This window comes from Octopus bimaculoides, chromosome 11 (genome assembly GCF_046866305.1).
Source record: "Octopus bimaculoides isolate indiv1 chromosome 11, ASM4686630v1, whole genome shotgun sequence".
Classification (NCBI taxonomy): Eukaryota; Metazoa; Mollusca; class Cephalopoda; order Octopoda; family Octopodidae; genus Octopus; species Octopus bimaculoides.
The window spans coordinates 83,717,145-83,739,193 of NC_142938.1; the positions used below are offsets into that span (position 1 = coordinate 83,717,145).

General features: G+C 39.9%; 4 protein-coding genes across 8 annotated transcripts in view; 3 read left to right on the forward strand and 1 right to left on the reverse strand.

The window, feature by feature from the left end:
- LOC106877904 (basal body-orientation factor 1) overlaps positions 1-9,249 on the reverse strand; it is a 38,222-nt gene extending 28,973 nt beyond the window's left edge. Inside the window, exons 1-2 of one of the 2 annotated variants that reach the window (XM_014926955.3) lie at positions 9,098-9,249; positions 894-1,001 (exon numbers count right to left, since the gene is read on the reverse strand). In XM_014926955.3, the coding sequence (XP_014782441.1) occupies positions 894-1,001; positions 9,098-9,129 (140 nt within the window). In that variant the 5' untranslated portion in view covers positions 9,130-9,249. Of the gene's footprint in view, positions 1-893; positions 1,005-9,097 lie in introns of both variants that reach the window. The other variant, XM_014926954.3, reaches the window with a different exon arrangement.
- Positions 9,250-11,823: 2,574 nt separating this feature from the next.
- On the forward strand, positions 11,824-13,176 carry LOC106877903 (uncharacterized). Its single transcript, XM_014926953.2, has one exon. The coding sequence runs from the start codon at positions 11,824-11,826 to the stop codon at positions 13,174-13,176; it is 1,353 nt and encodes a 450-aa protein (XP_014782439.2).
- A 1,003-nt stretch (positions 13,177-14,179) lies between these two features.
- LOC149133421 (uncharacterized) lies at positions 14,180-14,869 on the forward strand. Its single transcript, XM_089360636.1, has one exon. The coding sequence runs from the start codon at positions 14,180-14,182 to the stop codon at positions 14,867-14,869; it is 690 nt and encodes a 229-aa protein (XP_089216762.1).
- A 1,672-nt stretch (positions 14,870-16,541) lies between these two features.
- The window catches only part of LOC106877907 (ectonucleoside triphosphate diphosphohydrolase 5), a 42,188-nt gene continuing 36,680 nt past the window's right edge, over positions 16,542-22,049 (forward strand). Inside the window, exons 1-2 of one of the 4 annotated variants that reach the window (XM_089360502.1) lie at positions 16,556-16,720; positions 17,798-17,841. The gene's annotated coding sequence lies outside the window, so the exon portion shown is untranslated. Of the gene's footprint in view, positions 16,779-17,433; positions 17,842-22,049 lie in introns of those variants that run through there. The other 3 variants (XM_089360501.1, XM_089360499.1, XM_089360500.1) reach the window with 3 other exon arrangements.

The following is a 22,049-nucleotide window of genomic DNA, read 5'->3' on the forward strand; positions in this document are numbered from 1 at the left end:
AATAATAAAACATATAAAAAAGAAACAAGTGAAAAAGGAGAGATGATGCGGGGAGGGTGATGAGAGAAGAAGCGGCTGATGAAGGAAAGATGGAAGAAAAATAACAAAAAAAAGAACTAAGTCAAAGAAGGAAGGAGACTACAAGCAAGTGAAAGAAAAGAACTCCCTAATCCTGTCCTCATGACCCCGTTCACTGTATCATTGCAATCCAGTAGCCTCGCACCCACTTCCATACACCCAGGTTTTCACCACTCACTGCATTTCCCTCCCCCACTCTCTAGCCACTTATATTATGACCTCCATACCTCAAGGGTAAGCCCTGGCACTTGCCACCAGATCTCACTCTCTCTCTCCTTTTACTCGACCATCTCATATTCTCCTGCTCTCTTTTGCACTCCTGTTGTCTCTCTCTCTCTTTCCCTCCTTTACAGTAAGATACCTGCTTCTCTCTCTCTTTCTCTCTCTCTCTCTCTCTCTCTCTCTCTCACTATAATCTTTCATCAACTAACACAAGATCTCCTCTTCCAATGCCCTTCTCCTCCCCTCTCATAATTTCTTGTCTTGCAAAGTTACTTTGGTGACCCTGCCAGTGCTTGGTGCCACTTAAAAAACATTCAGTCCACACTCTTGGAGTGGTTGGCATTAAGAAGGGCATCCAGTTGTAAAAACCATATCAAAACTGACCTTGCCTAAGTCCACTTTGCAGAGTGGTTGGTGTTAGGAAGGACATCCAGCCATAAAACTTTGTTAAAACAGACACAGAAGTCTGGTGTAGCTGGGCATTAAATGACGCTAATGATGCTAATGATGCTAATGATGCTAATGATGATGCTGATGATGCTGATGATAAGAAAAGGGGGAAACGACTGAGAATGAAAAGATTTGTAGGTTACCTGTAGTGTAACTTGATTTTCTCTGCATTGTTTAACCTAATACCCCAAATAGCTGAGCTGGCTGCTGCAAGGCCAGCATTGCTTTCTCTCTTCTTTTTTGTATTATTTCTGCTGGAAGAACAAGAAAACTTTAATAATTATAAAAAAAGATAAATAAATAGAGGTGCAGGCACGGCTGTGTGGTAAGTAGCTTGCTTCCCAACCGCATGGAACCGTGTTCAGTCCCACTGCATGGCACCTTGGGCAAGTGTCTTCTACTATAGCCTTGGACCAATCAAACCCTTGTGAGTAGATTTGGTAGATGGAAACTGAAAGAAGCCCATCAAAAATATATATATATGTAAAATTCAAATAAGTTATCATATATATATCATATATATATATTGGATTTGGCTTTCCAATCATGAATTTCATTTCAAAAACAAGTAATCTACCAAGAACCCATTCCTGAAGAAAGTTAAACTCCACAAACTCCATTTGCAACTGATTTATCAAACACCTGAATATGGGAATTATAGTCGCCAATTCCTTAAGGACAATTCAAGACTACTTCAACAACAAATAATCTATCTAAAAGAATTGAAGTTTTCTCTCCAACTGGACTCAACTCTCCCCAAAACCGAAGACATACATAACGGGTAAAAAATATCAACTTAAAAGACAATTACAGAAAGAAACAAACAAAATCCAGAACAACAAATGCACAAAATCGATACAAAAGAAGACAGGTTAACAGAGAAAATGTCCTTGGATATATAAATAATAAAAAACGGAAAACTTTGAAAAATCATTTTTCTTTTGATCCAACCAACAGAGTTCTCAACACCAGATGGTACAAGCTGAAGATAATTAACCTAACCCAAAAGTCTCTCAGTAGAAGAAATTGATATCTTGCCAAAAAGCCTAAAATTTACCCCAACACCACAGCACCCGAACTCCAATTAAATACAGAATGATATCTCACAGTTCTGTAGAAAACTATGCCTAACAGACAAATTGTATGATAAAGAAATCAGGGACGAATCAATTGTAAGAAACAAGAGCAATTACAAGTCTACATAAGGTAAGAATAAAGCCTTAGATGAATTTTGTGATTTTATATCTACGTTCGCTTACAAAGAACTTTCACAACCTAGAAACCAAGTCCAATACAAGTCGAAAGGAATGGGATATTATACATGAACTGAAAAACAATAACAGTATTGTAATTAAAGAAGCAAATAAGGGAAGTGCTATAGTTATTATGGATATTGAACACTACAAAAGAGATATACGATCTATATTACAAGATATGAGCCATTATGAAAAGGTAAATAATTACCAAAAATCAAAGACAATGACTAAACTGAACACACTCATTCGCAGACATCAACAAGGTTGAACAAACAAAATCCTGACAACAACTGGGAACTTCCACAGAGACAGTGATGTCCACAAGCTCCTACCTAAGAAGAAATGAAGGTGGCGCAGGCTTGAGATCAGGGCAGACAGCCTTCGTATGACTTTTGGTATCACTCAAGCATCACCTGCTGAACAACAGCAGCAAAAATAAATATATAAATGCTGTCCTGAAAAGTGAAGTGAGCAACATTTTACACGTTGGCAGTGAACTCCTCAAGAAGCACTCTCTTCCTGATGATCTCCTATAAAGCCCCAAAACAGCTGGGCTCTCTTACCTCAGAGAAGACCTCAGCATACAAAAAAAAAAGACCATGCATGGGAATGTTGCCTGGAAGTTTGAAGAAGGCAGTAAAATTGACACGAAGCATAGCCTCTCTTGGACACAAGACCACTACATCACATCACACTTTGAAGGCTATGCATTTGCAATTTAGGAACAGGAGATTGCCACAAAGTACCCGGTGAACAAGAGAGACAGTGATGCTCTTGTAATCCCAAGGTGCAACCGCATGTGTAGGCTATGTCATGTTTCTGTGGAAGACATCACGCATGTGATTAGCAGCTGTCCTAAAATGTCATAGTCCTTTATGTTGTTGCTAAAACAATTTACAATGCCATCTGCACAAAAGACTGTCCTGAAATAACCTTAGAAAATCCCTCTGTTATGAAATACATTCATAAACACCAACTCAAGAAATACTGGAAGAATATTCCAGGATATCTCTGGACAACTGCTTCAAAACCTCCAGCTTCTGTATCCAGTCTATGAATTCATATTCATACCAATAATAACTGGAACACTAGATTTTGTTAGTAAAATCTTAAAGGAGAATCTGGATAAACTGGGATTTTCAGAAAGAGAATTTGACTGGCTAATTCGTACATTACAAGTCCAATCTGTGAGTAGAACAGTAAAAATATGCAAGACTTTTCTCAAGTTCCAAATGTGAATTTTGTCTGTGTCAATTACATTCCAAAGATGGAACCTTGTATCTTTGTTGTAAACCAGCTCCCTCCTCAGTGGTAGATTAAAAAATAGAAGAAACATACATACACACACATATATATATAGAAGTTCTGAAAAAGCTTGGTATATCTAACAAGGTGTTGATGTTATCATTTTCTTTCATGAGGGAATGAAAGCTACTATTGTGTCTGGCAGGGAATCTTCCGTTTCCCTTGATGTTGCAAAGGGCACAAAGCAAGGATGTATCATGGCCACCGTTTTGTTAGCACTCTTTCTTTTCAGTGATGCTGAGGTATGCTCTTGGCGACATGGAAAATGGTGTTAAATTGCAGTTTCCAACAAGTGGTGAACTATTCAATCATTAGTGTTTCAATGCCAAAGCACTTCAAAATATCACAGAAGAACTCTCAACTGATGGTCTGGTCCTGGGGGACAAATTCTTGATGCACAATACTGCGCATGTCATAAAAAACAATGAGCTTGCTTTTGATTCAGCTGCACTTCTGTCATTCCTTCTTCGGTCATGGAGATATGAAGGGTTCTTCCATTGTGACGACTACTCCCATCATGACAGCGGCATTCTGATGGAAATCCTGACAGACTTTGGTCTTTCTGCTCAGTGATCAGCAGGCGGGGTGGGGGGGAACTTGTCTGCACGGATCCATATGACAGAGCAACAACATCAGCAATTTGTTGATTGTCCTCCGACGATCCTGATGAATTTTCTCCACATTTCCAGGAGTGACACTCATGGAAGGTCTTCCAGATCACTCGTCATCTTCCAGGGACATTCTTCTGCTTTTGAAACACTCATGCCACTTGAACCCATTGTCTCATTGTTGTAAGCTTGCCAAAGCATGCTCAATGTCTATGTAGCAGACTTTTCAAGTTTAATGCAACATTTCATGTTGCCACTTTGTTCCAACTCCCTGTCCATCACAAAATTGCAGACGACAGCATACACACATGATCACAAAAACACAAATTTCACAACTTTCAAAGTAAACACAACAATGTCACCCTGCCTCATGAGGGTCACTGCTAGCCCTCACTGCACACACAAATGTGTGTTGCCATCTGTCGGTGCACTACAGGACTACTGAGATACCACCTCACATCATAATAAAAGAAGGGAAACTAGTCAGAAATATAGAGATATAGCTGGAAAACCTCTCCTGTTTTGCATGTCCAAAGATGTGGTGGTAGTGGTGTCTCTAATTAGCTAATGTTTTACCATTTCTTACTTAGTCACCATCATGCTTTGAACTGGTGTACACTGTGTTTACTTTCGAAATGATTCAAGAATAGTGAAACTGAGGATAATTCTTGTTGCATCCTACACACACACTCACACACACTAAAGTACATGGCATTTTATTATCTCATTCCTCCCTTGCCACTTTTCTTCACATAATTATCCGTCATATGTAATCAAGAATGATTCTTGCAGGAAATGTTTCCATCTGTGACGGAAATGTCACAAGCAAATTGTAACAAAACTCGTTATTTTGACGAACTATTTCATATCTAATTAGATTGTCATTATGAGTAGTTAACAACCAGCCTCTTGGTGGTCATACTGTCTGCTAGAAAGAGCAGCGAAAATACATATCAGAAAACACTTTACTGTCATATCTAAATTAACTATATCATTATAGACAAACTAAAGAGAGTTTAAGTTTTGATTCAGTCTACTAGAAACACCAGCCAAATATCTCTCAAATCTCACTTTATCTTTATGTCGAAATTCATTATATAAATATGAGCCAACTCAGGAGTTAATAAGTTGGTGGTCAATTTGCTAGAAACACCAGCTCAAACATTTCTCAAATTGCATCCTACTGTCTTAAAACAAAAAAAGGAAGGACATATTCAATGAAGTAGCTCAAGAAGCATTATGTCTGAATGAAAGATATGTTGGTCATCACGGGGAGACTTTTGATCAAATGTCTGTCTGTTCAGAGTTGATCTATGGCTAAATAAATTACTGGCGACAACTCTATCCCTAACTGCACCCTAAGTTACATCTTAACTGTGGGTTATTGACCTTACAGTAGGAGATTGATCACATTCTTTGGTAGATAGTTCAGAGAAAGCGATCCTGGAGGAAGCAACATGAGCCACCATTAGCCACCCCAAAAGCGGGTCTTCACCCTAAAAATGTCTTGCTTTGTGTCTGGTGGGATTGGAAAGGAATTCTGTACTATGAGCTTCTCCCAAGTAAGCAGACAATTAATTCTGAGAAATACTGCACACAACTGGACAAGTTAAAAGCAGCAATTCAAGAGAAACATCCAGAATTGGCCAACAGGAAGAGTGTTGTTTTCCAACATGATAATGCAAGACTGCACGTTTCTTTGGGAACCAGACAAAAATTGCTGCAGCTCGGCTGGGATGTGTTACCCACCCTCCATATTCACTAGATATTGCTCCTTCGGATTTCCACTTATTCAAGTTTCTGCAGAATAGTCTTAATGGTAAAAATTTCAATTCCTTGGATGACGTAAAAAGATACCTTGATGAATTCTTTGCCATGAAACTACCTCAATTCTGGGAAGAGGGTATTTTCAAGTTAAAGGAAAGATGGAGATGCATTCTGCAACAAAATGGTTCATATTTGGTTGATCAAAAATGGAATGGCAAGTATTTATTGACCTTTTTCTTTCCTTTACAAATCGGCACGAACTTTCCGGACAACCCAATATATCAAATATACACAATATGTCACATTCTCTACTATCATCATCATCATCGTTTAACATACATCCGTTTTCCATGCTGGCATGGGTCGGACAGTTCGACTAATGTCTGGGAAGCCAGGAGGCTGCACCAGGCCCAATCTGATCTGGCAGTGTTTCTACAGCTGGATGCCCTTCCTAATGCCAACCACCCTGAGATTGTAGTGGGTGCTTTTTATGTGCCACCAGCACAGAGGCCAGAGGAGCTGGCATTGACCACTATCAGATGGTGTTTTTTACGTGCTACCGGCATGGGGCTCACAACTACAATTTCCATTTGATTTGATTTTGATATTGCTGATGTTGATGTACTTGACTCAATAGGGCTCCTCAAGCATAGCATGTCAACCTATGATCCAAGGTACTTTTGAGTGGGCTGGTCATGTGACACTTTCCATGTCTTCTCAGTCTCAGCATACCTTCAGGGGTCATTGTCTTTTGTCATTGTCTCTGTGAGGCCCAACATTCAAAGGTCATGCTTCAACGAACCATGTAATTCCCACTCTGGAAAATTTATTTCTGTAAAATGTTGGGAGTGGGTAAAATTTCCAAGACTTCCACCTCACCTCACACCAACCCCTTTTCTGGACCCAAAATGGGTCACTGGAATTCATTAAAAAAAAAATTTCCAATGATTCCAGGATAGGAAGGGAGCTCTGGTTTCCCACCCCTTTTCCTTTTCAAAACAAAAGAAGGGATTTGCAGCATATTAAGAGGTCAGGCGGCGAGCCAGAAATTTACCCAGAAATCAACTGTCCGAAGGTTGATTTCTGTAGTTATTTATTTATCAGTGTATTTTGGCGATTTAAATAAGAGTTTTGACTGTTATTTCCAGTAGGTAGGCATACTTAGTATGCCCTTTGATTAATTTTAATACATATATATATATATATATATATATATAGGCATAAGTACAGATGGATACACACACACCCCAACTTTGTTGCCTCATAACTTCCAGAAAAATGGATACTTTTTCAACAAAATCACTTAGATTGAGTGTTTGTAAATATTTGTTGGAAAAAGTATTCTAGAGGGGGTTAGGGAGAGGAGTTTCGGAAAATTCCCATGATCCGACATTTTCCCCCTGATGTCTGGGAAGCCAGGAGGCTGCACTAGGCCCCAATCTGATCTGGCAGTGTTTCTACAGCTGGATGCCCTTCCTAATGCCAACCACTCTGAGAGTGTAGTGGGTGCTTTTTATGTGCCACCAGCACAGGGGCCAGAGGAGCTGGCATTGACCACTATCAGAAATTAATGAAATTGTATACAAATACCTTTCTAACAGTGTAGATTACGATTACAAAGAAATTTGCTGACAAAATCTTTTGGAAGGGGGAGAAGAAGTGTGAATTAAGGGAGATTTGGCAGTTGTTTCCAGCACATCGCAAGACCACAAGGAAACGAGGAGGGAGGTCTTGGGATGTGCTAGAAACAACAGCTAGATCTCCCTTAAATCACACATTTTCTTCTGAAATTATTAACAATTTATCTTTTTTAACCGAAAATGCTTCTCTCATGGATTTTAAGTGAAATTAGAGAAAAATGGCCAAAATCGGTCCGGACTGGGATGGTGGGGGGGGGGGGGGTAGCGGAAGTGAAAAAAGTCATAAATTTACAAAATCTTTTTGTTTTTCCATGAAAAGATGCTTCCCATCATTCTGAAGACTGTACTGAAAAAAAAAATAGGAAAAAATCCTCGACAAAACGGAGAAATTCCGACTTATGTGGGCCGTCTGATCCGAAACTCCTCCTGCCCCTACCCTCACGCCCTTCCAAAAACTTTTGCCCACAAATTTCTTTGTAATTGTAATCTACACCGTTTGAAAGATATTTGTAGAAAATTTCATTAAAAAATTCATATTTTCTTGAAAGTTACGAGGGGACCCCAACCCCTCGGAAAGATTTTTTTTTTCCAACAAATTTTTACAAAAACTCAATCTACAGGGTCTAAACGATTATTTGTTGAGTTTCGTTGAAAAGTATCCATTTTCTGGAAGTTATGAGGCAACAAAATCGGGAGGGGAGAGTATACCTCTGTAGTTATCCCTATATATATATATATATATATATATATATATATATATATATATATATATATATATATACAAGAAATGAGGGCAGGGAATCGTCAATTAATAATAGAATTAACAATTAACAATTTTGCCAAGTAGTTCAGTATGAAATAAAATTTTAACGGTAAGACCATTTATCATCATAAATATAAGGGATTAGCAATTGAGTTGCTTCTCCAACATACTGAAAATTCAGAAACAGCAGTCAAAGAACTACTGACTCTAAACTACAAATTTTATATATATATATATATATATATATATATATATATCGTCATCATCATCGTTTAACGTCCGCTTTCCATGCTAGCATGGGTTGGACGGTTTGACTGAGGACTGGTGAACCAGATGGCTACACCAGTCTCCAATCTGATCTGGCAGAGTTTCTACAGCTGGATGCCCTTCCTAACGCCAACCACTCCGAGAGTGTAGTGGGTGCTTTTATGTGCCACCGGCACGAGGGCCAGATAGGCAGTACTGGCAACGACCACGCTCAAATGGTGTTTTTTATGTGCCACCTGCCCGGGAGCCAGTCCAGTGGCACTGGCAACGACCTCGCTCGAATGTTGTTTTTCACGTGCCACCGGCACAGCAAAAAGTTCACAAAAAACTGTTACTCAGAGTTTCACGTTCCCGTTCATCGGACAGTTTTGTTTACAGAAGGATATATATAGATATACATAAAATACAGAAGGGTATATATATATATATATATATATATATATATATATATATATATATATATATATATATATATGTATGTATGTATGTATGTATGTATATAATTCAATTTCATTTAATTAGTCAAGAAACTAATTTATATTATTTACATTATTTACATTTGACGGATATTCGTCCTCATCTTGTTTGTTGTTAACACAACGTTTCGGCTGATATACCCTCCATAACTAATTTATGTATGTATGTATGTGTGTGTATATATAAGCGTGTGTGTATAATTTAATAGATACTTAAACATGACAATTATCAATACGTAAAATCGAAACAAAACGAATAACCCACTCTGTCTTGCGAGCAACGTTTCCTTTCACCATTTTCTGCGGTTTAGCCACCAGTTCAGCAGGTTAAATTTTCAAGGTATTTATCCATTAGCGATAACGGTTAATTCGTGGTAGCCATGTCTTAAATAATTATGTTGCATAGCAACGAAGCTGTAGGTTCATGGGAAAAAAATGGGCAGGATATAGTTTTAATTGAAGTTTTGTTTTTAGATTTGAATATAGATTAATGACTCGTAGCTACGCAGTATTTCGTTATGCTACCATGATATACTATAAAGTATATTAAATATTTCTATAAGTCAATACTAATGTATTGCTAACGCAATAAACAGATTAGTTTTGTGTGCGTGCGCGCGTGTGTTCATTTTGTTCTGGAAAATATAATGAAATTTATTTCGTATGTGTATTTCGTGTGCAAGATTCTTGATGTGGATACGTGTGTTGAAAGAAATACAATTAAACCTTGGGAGAGGCATTATGCCGGTAATAAACACACGCACTGGTTCAGTCCTTTATTAATTTATATAGTTTTTTGTTAAATTATTTCATTGCACTCTTGCAATCTCTTCAGTAACTTGTCTCTCCACTTCCATTTATTTTGAATATATATTCAAAATAAATGGAAGTGGAGAGACAAGTTACTGAAGAGATTGCAAGAGTGCAATGAAATAATTTAACAAAAAACTATATAAATTAATAAAGGACTGAACCAGTGCGTGTGTTTATTACCGGCATTATGCCTCTCCCAAGGTTTAATTGTAATGAAATTTAACATACGATCTAAAAGTATATTTAAGAACAATTTTCGGATCTATTTTAAAACGGGGGCCACATTTTTCATTAATGTTTTACGTAGTGTTTTTGGTACGGAAAGACTTTCAAACTTCGTATACTTATCTATTTTGTGTTATAGAACAGAAAAATATTTTTGTATTCGAATTTATTTCGTGTAAAAAATTGTCTTATTTCGATAATTTCAACCAATCACTGACAAGTATTCAGTTGTTTATATTTACTCCTTTGGCTGATTAAGCGATGTAAAGCGTATTTAATCTCCATACCTTCGTTTGATTTGCTTTTTTCATTTTAAATTTGCTTTAACCCTAACCCTAACCCTAACCCTAACCCTAACCCTAGGGTTAGGGTTAGGGTTAATTGTTTCAGAATCGTTTGTTTGTGTAGTCGGCACTTAATGTATATCGGCTGAATGGACGTCAGTGATTGGTTGAAATTACAGAAATACGAAACTTTCACATGGAATAACTTATGGATTTTTTCTTTTAAGAAGACTAAGAGAAAAAGACGTTTTATATGACACATTCTACTAGTGTTCCAAGTTTCAAAGTGTTTCGTTAATGAAAAATGTGGCCCCCGTTTTAAAAAAGATCCCAATTTTCGTTTACCGATGCAGAAGCCCATGGTTGTCTGTAAAATTTTCTTTCATTCTTTAGTATTTTTATTTATTTTCAAATTCCACCGAGGTTGACTTTGCCTTTCATTCATTCGGAATCGATAAAATAAATACTAGTTGATCACTAGTGTCGATGCAATCGACTAACCTCTCCCCGAAAATTTCAGGCCTTTGTACCTGTAATAGAAAAGATTACCCAGGACATAATGTCCTGGGTAAGGCACAAAACTGCAACCGGTGGTGAAGCTCCAGTTCGGGAGGACAGGAGTTATGGGGAGCGTGGAGACACCTCTTAGTTGCCATTTCTCTGGCCCGGAGTGGTAGCACATGTTAGGGCCCCACCAATGGGTAAAAATTGGATCCTCCCCTGCTGCCTTGCAGGATGCCTCTTTAGGCTAAGGCTACGAGAAGGAATCATCAAGTCCTCAACGGTTGATCAGGCAGACGAAGCGACATCTATGTCTCTCAATGGCTGTGACAGCGGAAGAAGGCTATGCCAAGCGGGCTGGCTACAACAAGGCGTGGCCTAAAAGAACTGATCCATGGCAGCTCGCTGCAACTCACAGGTCAAATTCAGTACGTCTCCTCCACGGTGCCACTGATGACGTCCTCTGAGCCACGTTAGTGGTACTCCGCCTGGCAAGTGGCGGTCCACCTTAAACAAAATCACGCCATGGCATCCCGTGCTATTTTCTTCCCTTTCCTACTCCCCCCGCTAAAGTCCTAAGGCGGCGGGCTACGGATAACGGGGACAGGCCCAGGTGGAGCTGGAAGTCTCTAGTTCCGATCCTACACGTAGGCGGCGAGCATGTGATGACCGCTCAATCAGAGACCTTGCGTCAACTCTGTTGGGCGGTAGCTATGTTCGCGACTGGACTGGCCTATTTAGGATTCCCGCAGCCCACCTCGAATGAGGAAGGACTTAGAAAAGGTGGGCTAAACATCGGATGTCGCAACTCTACCCGGCTGAAAAGCTGCATTCAGCGGGTCACCCATTCTGCTGCCGAAATACTACTGTAATGAACTTTGCTACTTGGAACGTTCGGACACTTCTGGATCACAAGGACACAAATCGACCTGCCAGAAGAACAGCCCTCGTCACACACGAACTGACCCGTTTCGATGTGGACCTCGCAGCTCTGAGTGAAACCAGGCTCTCAGGGGAAGGCTCACTTGAAGAACAAGGTTCCTGATATACGATCTTCTGGAAAGGAAAGGAGCATGGCCAACCTCATATGCACGGTGTGGGTTTTGCAATCAAGACAAAACTCGTAAACTCCCTCAATTTGACTCCGTCCTGCATCACGGAGAGAATCATGTCCATCCGAATTCACCTCTCAACATCTTCTTTCATCACCATCTTTTTCATCTACGCTCCAATATTGGATGCTGAGGACAATATAAAGGAAGAGTTCTACCATCAACTCGACCAACAACTCACAGCTGTCCCCAGTTCAGATAAAATCCTCCTATTGGGTGACTTCAATGCAAGGGTTGGCAAAGACCATCAACTTTGGAAGAAGGTTGTCGGGAAAGACGGAGTCGGGAACTCCAATGCAAATGGACTTCTTCTTGGACTGTGCTCTGAACACCAACTTGATGTGACAAACTCCTTCTTCAGGCAACGGAACCGCTTCAAGACCACATGGCAACATCCCAGATCCAAGCATTGGCACCTCCTAGACTATGCCATCACAAGACAATGTGATCTCAAAGATGTTCTGATCACTCGTTCTATGCTGTCTGCTGACGACTGTTGGACCGACCACCGTCTGGTTGTCACGCGGATAAGATGGACTCTGAAGAAGAAGACATTCCCCCCAAGATCAAATTCACCTTCCCGGAGGAAGTACGACACCACTGCCCTCCGAGACCTCCAGAAGGTCCGTCTATTTCAAGAGTCTGTCGAAAAGCAGTTAAATGAAAACCCCCCGTGTGACAGCTCTGATCCCAACGCAGAGTGGACCACACTTAAGAACATCATCACCAAATCTGCGAGAAAAAACATCGGTTTCCAAAAGCGATCCCGTGCAGACTGGTTCGACTCAAACAGTCTTGAAATCTCCACCCTGGTTGATGGCAAGCGATTGGCACTCATTGAATATCTGAACAACCCCTCATGTTCCACGAAACTCGCCAGATTCAAGGAAGCCAAATCACTCTGCCAAAGAAGGATTCGCGAGATCGAGAATCAATGGTGGCAAGCCAAAGCTGTCCAACTCCAATCCTTTGCTGACAGCCGTGACATGAGAAACTTTTTTGCTGGAACCAAGGAAATCTACGGTCCCCAAAGATCATCAACATCCCAGCTGAAAACAGCAGACAACTCAACTGTCATCACCGAGAAGGATGGGGTTCTTCATTGCTGGAAAGAACACTTCGAAGCCTTGCTGAATCGCCCGTCCACTGCTTCTGAAGACCCGCCGAAGAACATTCCTCAACACCCTATCAGACCGGAACTGTCACGTTCCCCTTCCCATATCGAATTCATGACCGCTTTCAATCAAATGAAACTTAACAAAGCTCCCGGACCCGACAACATTCCCTTTGAACTCCTCAAAGCGGGTGGATCTGCTCTTAGGGCAAGACTCTTCATGCTGATTCTGCAAATCTGGGAGAAGAAACAGATTCTTCAAGATCTCAAAGATGCAGTTATAGGAATGCGTTAAATAGCTCAGCGGGCTGCGTGTTTGAATCACGTCGGAGGGTCACCACTTTATAGGTTGGTAGTCCAGAATCCATGGCCGCGTTTTTTCTTAGTCGGGGTCACCACTTTATAGGAATGCGTTAAATAGCTCAGCGGGCTGCGTGTTTGAATCACGTCGGGATCACCAGTATAGGGAAGTAGGTTATACATCATTAGATGTACACCTGACTTTCCTATATTAAATTAGAAATTAACGGCAACGCTGAACTCCAAACTATCAACACAAACAACATTTATTCAAGGTGGAAAATATACATCTTCAATCTTGTTTGTTGAGACGTCTTCGGTGTGTGAGAACATGGTTGTTGGGACGTTGGTATATTGATGTGAGCTGTTTAGCGTGAGTTCGAAAGATGGAGAGACAGCTAGACACGTCCTTGCTCAATCGCTGGCCAGCAAGAAAGAGAGCGATCAAAGCGGGAAAGCTTGGTTGTTGAATTCCACGCATGCGTGAGACTACGCATGTGCACGGCGTTACTACACAGTCATTGTCACCATCTTCAAGAAAGGTGATAGAAGCCTTTGTGGTAACTATCGTGGCATTTCTCTATTTTCAATCGCAGGTAAGATCATCGCTCGAATCTTGTTACAACGTCTCCAAGTGGTAGCTGAGTCAGTTTTTCCTGAGTCACAGTGTGGTTTCAGAAGGACAAGTGGTACCATCGACATGATCTTTTGTGCACGTCAGATCCAGGAGAATAGCCGGGAGCAACAGAAACCTGTCTTTTTCATCTTCTACGACTTGGAAAAAGCTTTCGACAGTATCCCAAGAGAGGTCATGTGGGATATCCTGCATCGTTACGGTTTTCCTGGAGGCTTCATTTCTCTGATCAAGGGTTTCCATGATGAAATAGAGGGGAAGAGTCCTTTATCAGACTGACATCTCTGAAGAATTCAAGATCACCTGTGGCCTGAAGCAGGGATGTGTTCTTGCTCCAACCCTGTTTTCTCTCTACATCGCTGCCATGCTCTCCGAAATTCCAACAGACAACCCCGGAGTGGAACTCAGATGTAGATTTGATGGCGGACTTTTCAACGTCTCGCGTTTCCGATCAAGACGTCACTATCGAGAGCACAAGATCACTGAGCTTCAATACGCCGATGATAACGCAGCCCCAGCTTCAAGTGCAGAGGACCTCCAAACCTCAACAAACAACTTCAGCAGAGCTTATCAAACCTTCGGCCTGAAAGTGAACATCGCTAAAACCAAAGTGCTCGCTCAACCAGCTCCTCGTACCAGCCTTGACGGCCCCAACATCACCATCAACAACCAATCAATTGAGGTCGTTGAGGATTTCTGCTATCTTGGAAGTTTTCTGTCATCCACTGCAGGATCTGGTAAGGATATCGAACATCGCATCCAATCAGGTCATGCCTCTTTTGGTCTTCTCAAAGCCAGGGTCTTTTGCAACAAGGATCTGACATTCAAAACGAAGCTCATGGTCTATCGGGCTGTTGTCGTATCAACTCTGCTGTACGGGTGTGAAACCTGGACTGTTTACCGTGAGGACATGAAGAAACTAGAGCGCTTCCCTCAATCCAAACTTCGTTCTATCCTGAACATCCACTGGGAAGATCACATCACCAATAACTCTGTGCTTGAAAGATCAGGTCTCCTGAGCATCGAAGCCTTGATCATTGAACATCGTCTCTGATGGTCAGGTCACGTCCGTCGGATGAATGAACATTGCCTCCAAAAGATCTGTCTCTACGGTGAACTGTCTGAAGGAAAACGTCCGCATGGAGCCCCCTTGAGGCGGTACAAGGACCAACTCAAGTCAACCCTGAAAAGCACTAACATCGACCCCGCACACTGGGAAGATATCTCGGCAAACAGACCCCTCTGGAGACACACCATCAAAATGGGTTCTGTGGAATTCGAGAAAGCCCGAGTCGCAAGAGCTGAACTCAAGAGACGGGAGAGAAAGCAGCGCCTTCTCCTTCCCAAACCAACCCTTTCTATCCCTTGTCCACAATGTTCCCGTATGTTTCATGCAACCATTGGATTGCAGAGCCATCTGCGGTTCAAACACCCAGGAAAATGAACTGGATTGCGAGCTCGGAAACACGAGACGCAGCCAACTACTAGAAAGGATTATAATTTGCTACATCACAAACCAATTTGTTTCGCGTAAAGAATACATTTTGGATAATATACCCACTCTACTGACAAATATACGAGTACAACTTTTCCCTGACTTATGGTCTATCATCATCATCATCATTGTTTAACGTCCACTTTCCATGCTGGCATGGGTTGGACGGTTTGACTGAGGACAGGCAAATCAGGGGACTGCACCAGACTCCAATCTGATCTGGCAAGTTTCTACTGTTGGATGCCCTTCCTAACGCCAACCACTCCAGGACTGTAGAGGCACGGGAGCCAGTCAGGCAGCACTAGCATCGACCACGCTCGAATGGTGCTATAGCGGCTGTCGTTGGCTGTTCAAATGTGTGACACACTAGATGATGTCCACTCTACACTACAAGGGTGCTCCCAACCGGTGAAAGTAATAAACATGACAAGGAAAGCGAAGTAACGGTGCTCCGTGACCGAAGTCCTTTGTGATATTTGTTTTGCACTGAGCCAGAGTCTCCCTTGTCACTGACACTGCCGTCAAAATTGCAGTTAATCAGCGACTGACTGGTTGGTTAACTGTAAACTTACATTATTATATCTATAATTCAGGCACAAGGCCAGCTTTTTGGGGGAAAGGTGATAGACAATGCCTTCGAAACCAGTACGTGACTAGTACTGATGTCAGCGGGGATTAAACTCAACGTGTAAAGAGGCGAAACAAATAGCGCAAGGGATTTTTTCCAAAGCGAGGCTCTCATGATTCAACGTTACAATAAATAATAAATAAACACAATTATTAAAACTGCAAACAAAAAAAAAGAAAGAAAAAGAGGGGAAAAAGAAAAGACTAGTTGATCGGTTATGAATAATCGTCGCCGTGACACTCCGTCGGTTACGATGACGAGGGTTCCAGTTGATCCGATCAACGGAACAGCCTGCTCGTGAAATTAACGTGCAAGTGGCTGAGCACTCCACAGACATGTATATCTTTAAGCGCGACACAAAATGTGACAAGGCTGGCCCTTTGAAATACAGATACAAGAGTGAGAGAAAGTTGTGGTGAAAAACTAGAGCAGGGTTCGCCACAAACCTCATAAAACTTTGGGTGTTTTCGCTCAATAAACACTCACAATACCCAGTCTGAGAGTCGAAACCGCGATCCTACAACCGCGATCCTACAACCGCGAGTCCACTGCCCTAACCACTGGTCCATTGCGCTTGCACTATGTCTCGTATAAATATAAGGCGAGCTTTCTTTCACCTTGAATACAATGAATACATTTTATTAGTTGCATCCAGTAGGTAGGACAAGAAGAGTGTTTTTTCGAATAGTAACCGAAACAAATAAACTAGGAGTGGAAGAGAGGTTGTTCAATAAATAATATATAATAGACAGGTGTAATCGTTACGTGGTAATCGAGGCAATGTAAGTAGAAAGACATTGTAAATACTGCTTTATTCGATTCTCTTGTAAAATACAGAAGGTAATAAGTAAACAAGCTTTTCATTTATTATTTGATTTAAAAGTAGTCGCACACAGACACATAAATGTTTTTGTGATTTAAGATAACATAAAAATGCCAGAGCAAATATTAAGAATTGTAATTGCGCATATTATACACGGGTATGTGTGTATGTATATACAGGTTTGGGGTTAGGGTTAGGGTAAATACAATTACACCAACCTTTTGGGTAAATTTTTACAATTAATTTTACCGTTTTTTTTTTGTATACATGTACACGATGTTAATATTAGTTTTACATTATACTTTTATTTTAGTAGCTGTTTGTAAGTGTATGGAGGGGTAAAACAGGAGCATATTTACGTTTTTATTAATAATTGGCAGAAATTATTCTGTAATTTTTGCCGATTACTAATAAAAAAAAATACGTGTGTGTGTGTGTGTATATATATATATATATATATATATATATATATATATATATATATATACACACACACAGAACAAACACATACACAAAACACATGTATTTCTTATCTACTAAAAACAAATTTTGAGTTGTACCCCGTTTATTTTTGTGTATTGTTTCACTCACTGACAGCTTAATTTGTTTTATCTAACAACCTGCCACGTTTTACAATCACGAGAGTTAATATAATTTCTTATCAGACACAGCAAAGAGGCGAACCTATATATATATATATATATATATAAATATGAAGTTTGCTATTTCCATGCAAACGACAGCAGTAGTAGTTTACAGAAACTGGTAAACCTGAAAAGAAAAACAAAAAGGGGAGAGAGTTATTAGTTCTATGTAAAAATAGCAATCCTTGCTAAGTTTTCACATAACTTGACAGCACATCAGGCCGTCTTCCTCTTTCGGTTTTTCTCTACTTGTACAACCGACCACCAGTTTATTCGGTTGAACTGACCCTACACAACAATTCTCATTTGATATTCAAGTTTCTCCACAAGAGAAATCGGTAAAAACATTGATTCCTCTTCAAACATTCAACTTAATTTTCTGGTGCTTTCAGTTAAAAACGGTGTTAACTGAAAAAGCATTAACCATGGATTTGTGGTGAGTAAGAATTTAATAGCAAATTTTCTTAGGTTTCCTAATTCTATCCCTCATTTTTATTATTATTATTCTGAATAGCTAGCTATTCAGAATCGTTAATACGCTGGACAAAGTGCTTAGCGATATTTCTTCTGATTTTATGTTCTGAGTTCAAATGCCGCTGTTGTCAATTTTGCCTTTTATCATTTCAAGGGTGACAAATTAGTATCAATGAAGCAATCGACTTGGCCCTTGTTTCAAAATTGCTGGCCTTGTGCCTCAGCCATTTGAGTCTGACGAGTCACTTGAACTGCTGAGCGCGATTTACAGGTGCGAAACCAAGTGTCACTCTATGGCCGACCATAACTTTAACTTTATATATATATATATATATATATATATATATATATATATATATATATATATATATATATATATATATATATATATATATATATATATAGTAATTGCTTCATGGTTAAGGAAAAAGCAAGAAACTCCAAGTTTTTCTTTTGTCCTTACTTCCGTGATGTTTCATACAACAGAAATCATGAATCTGAATGAATTTTTATCCACAAATTTCAATTTTTTATATTTTTACCCTGCAATTCGTTACCCTTTTCTTTCCCCACGAAGTACCGATAGGTATTCAGAAACAACATATATAGTTTTAATTCGATGTTACAGTTGCAAATCCCTCTTTTAATGACGATTCTGTCTGACGATTAGGTTAAAAGATTTAAGTGCTTACGGAACGTTCATCCATTTGTACTACAATTCAATCAGTAACCTATTTTCAACTGGAACATTTGTTAGACTCAATCAACAAGTGTTCGTCATTTACATACAGCCAGTTCACAAATATTTAAATAAGTTAAAGTCTGTCACAAGTCTATAGTTTCTTTAGGCTAGAGTATATCTTTGTGTCCGTAACGTTTACGTAATTGAAGACTTTTCACCACCACGAGCACTGAAGTAATCACCGAGCCACCGTGGAGTTATTGTCAATTCCACTTTCATACATGAGCACAATGGGTCGTTTGCCCAAGGACCTCAGGAATACAGGGGCGCAATTCCGATCTGTGTATTTTGTGGTTTGGTTTACTGTCAATAAATAAATACTGTAGGACCCACCGCATTGCTTGGGGACCTAGAATACTGCTAAGATAGTACTGGTTATTGTTCATTCACATTTTCAACTTAGTGGAAACACACACACATATATAAAATACATTTCTATGTATATTTAAATCTATCTCCTTCTTTTCTCTGTTGTCACACTCTAAATCGAGAATGATATGGCTAGAGAAATTACTATTTTGCTCTTATTTTTCATCTCTAATGCTTCATTTGTACATGGGACTGCCGGGCGAAGGTAAAGACTACACACGCCCGGAGTTTAGGGTTTTTGTTACACTGAAAACGGGGTGGTGTGCGTATTCTTTACCTCCGCCGACAGTCGACCAAAGCTGCTGTCATACCCAGACTCGTAGGTGCTGCAGAATATTGTTGACAAAACTAATTTAATGGATTCGGGTCTTTTTTCTTTTTTCAAAATTCTTCGGATCTTTTTTAAAACGGGGGCCACATTTTTCATTTCTTCCATCCATTTCGATCGACTCGACAACTTCGTTGAAAACCCTCTATCGCAGTACTCGGTCCGAATCCAGGTAAAAAGAAAAAAGTTACAGGGCCTTGTCTGGTGGTGGTGGGGTTGTCCTAGGGATGTTTTGTCCGGATCCCATAAATTAATTGTGACTTTATTACTGTAACTTTTTTTTTCCTGTGACTTTATTACCGGTCACCCTCAGTCCAGGTACTGTTTTCTCTAATTCATTGCATTCGCATTGTTTACTGTTTTCCAAAATTAGGTACTTTTTGGTTATCTCACCCCCATTAAAAAAATTGGATTATCTCCCCACGTTTTATGAGAAATATCGGTACTTTTGGTTATTTCCCTCAACTAAAAAAAATTGTTTAACCCTTAATTAAAAAACAAAAAAAAATGAAAAGATGAAACATCTTATTGAATCTGAGGGGGCCAAACGTCAACAATGTGTTGAAGTATGGAATCGAAAAGATTTAACTCTTAATCCAATTTCTTGTCACAAACTCAATTTTTTAGTGGGGAGATAACTTAGTTTTTTAATAGGGGTGAGATAACCAAAAAGTACCCAAAATTAGATTAGAAAATTGGACAAAACAGAACACAATTGAAAAAAAAAAGAAACAAGAACAAAAAAAATCACCACCTTGGAATCTCTTGCAGCCGGAAAATCGTTTGGTCACTAACCACCTTCTTGAGATGTCTCTCAACCATAGCCCTATCGATCCTAGAGAGTGATCAAGCGACTAAGATATATATAAATATCATTTGTAGAAAAACATAAATCCAGTGAAGAAGCACACTCCAAGATGTAGAGCAGTTAATATTTTAATAGGGGGAGGTTGGTTTATGGGGTTACCCTGGGTTTCACGTCTATAAAGGTTTTGCCATATATAAGATGGAAGGATTATAAATACATATGTATATATATATATATATATATATATATATATATATATATATATATATATATATATGGCGTTGAATTGTTTTGAATCTCTATTGTTTTGCCATAATATATATATCTATTGTATGTAGGAGGTGGCATAGGTATACTCTCTTTACTCTTTTACTTGTTTCAGTCATTTGACTGCGGCCATGCTGGAGCACCGCCTTTAGTCGAGCAAGTCACCTCCAGGACTTATTTTTGGGAAGCCTAGTACTTATTCTATCAGTCTCTTTTGCCGAACCGCTAAGTTACGGGGACGTAAACGCACCAGCATCGGTTGTCAAGCGATGTTGGGCGGACAAACACAGACACACAAACATATACACACACATACAAATATATACATATATATACGACGGGCTTCTTTCAGTTTCCGCCTACCAAATCCACTCACAAGGCTTTGGTCGGCCTGAGGCTATAGTAGAAGACACTTGCCCAAGGTGTTACGCAGTGGGACTGAACCCAGAACCATGTGGTTGGTAAACAGCTACTTACCACACAGCCACTCAATTAAAATATAATTAGGACTATAAAAAAGTATAACTTGTCATTCCAGAACTACTGAAACGAGTAAGTAAATACTTTGAACTAAGTTACAATTTTTGGGTCTTGTTTTTCTCATTTGTAAAATGAGCCCCCCTCCCCCCCCCCATCAATGCAACTCTGAATTTTGATTACGATCAACCAATTGCTTTATCTCATAAATTAAAGAATCTGATGTAATTTGGCATTAAAGTTGGGAAATTTGGGTAATTTTAGCCAATCAACAGACAGCTTGGCATTAGCACCTTGTTACCATGACAACCACATGCTGTGTTGTGGTTTACTGTTGTCTCTGTTGCACTACTTATAATTATAAAATTTTTTATTGAAATAAATTTTTTGAACCATTATGATTTTAAGAAATGTTACTAATTCGTTTTTGTAATTCAAGAAAGTAAAGTTGCAAGTTTCATTTTTAATTACACCAGTTCATCACAATACATCATCATCATCGTCGTCGTCGTCGTTTAACGTCCGCTTTCCATGCTAGCATGGGTATGCATACATTTACTTTGGTAAATGTGGGGATTGTGGTTTAATTTCAGAGGAATGTGACAATGTATAAAAACGTGTGGTTTACTCTGCAATGAGAGGGCAGAGCATTTATTTGTCTTTCCCTGCTCTGGGGCCTTGCCACGGTCTCTTGGACAATCCTTTTTGACATGGCCCAACTCCAGGCACAATTGACACTTGGGTGGGGGGGGGGGGTGACCCTCCAGTATCACTGGATACTTGGAGCCTGCCATTGTCAAAGAGTTCGGGAAGGTCGTTTTCCCTGTCGCCACTGGGGTCCATAGGGTCAAAGTTGTCTTCGACCCTTCCCAGTTGACTGTGGGAGCCAGTTACATTGAGCAACCTGGGGCCACTATCCCCCAGGCCTCGCCGGATGGTATCTTCAATCCATCTGGCCTCCATGCCCGGGGGTAGCCCGCACACCCAGGCTCTTATTATTTTTCTCCCACTATAAGTGGGGAGGAAGACAACCTTCTTTCTCTCCAAGGGTTTCTCCGTGAAGGTACAGGCTTCCTTGGGGGTACCAAATAGCAACCAGACTGTTGCAAATTTGTACCCCCAGGAAATAAATTTTACAGTTGGCAGGTATACTGCCAACTCTTTTTCAATGCAATCTTT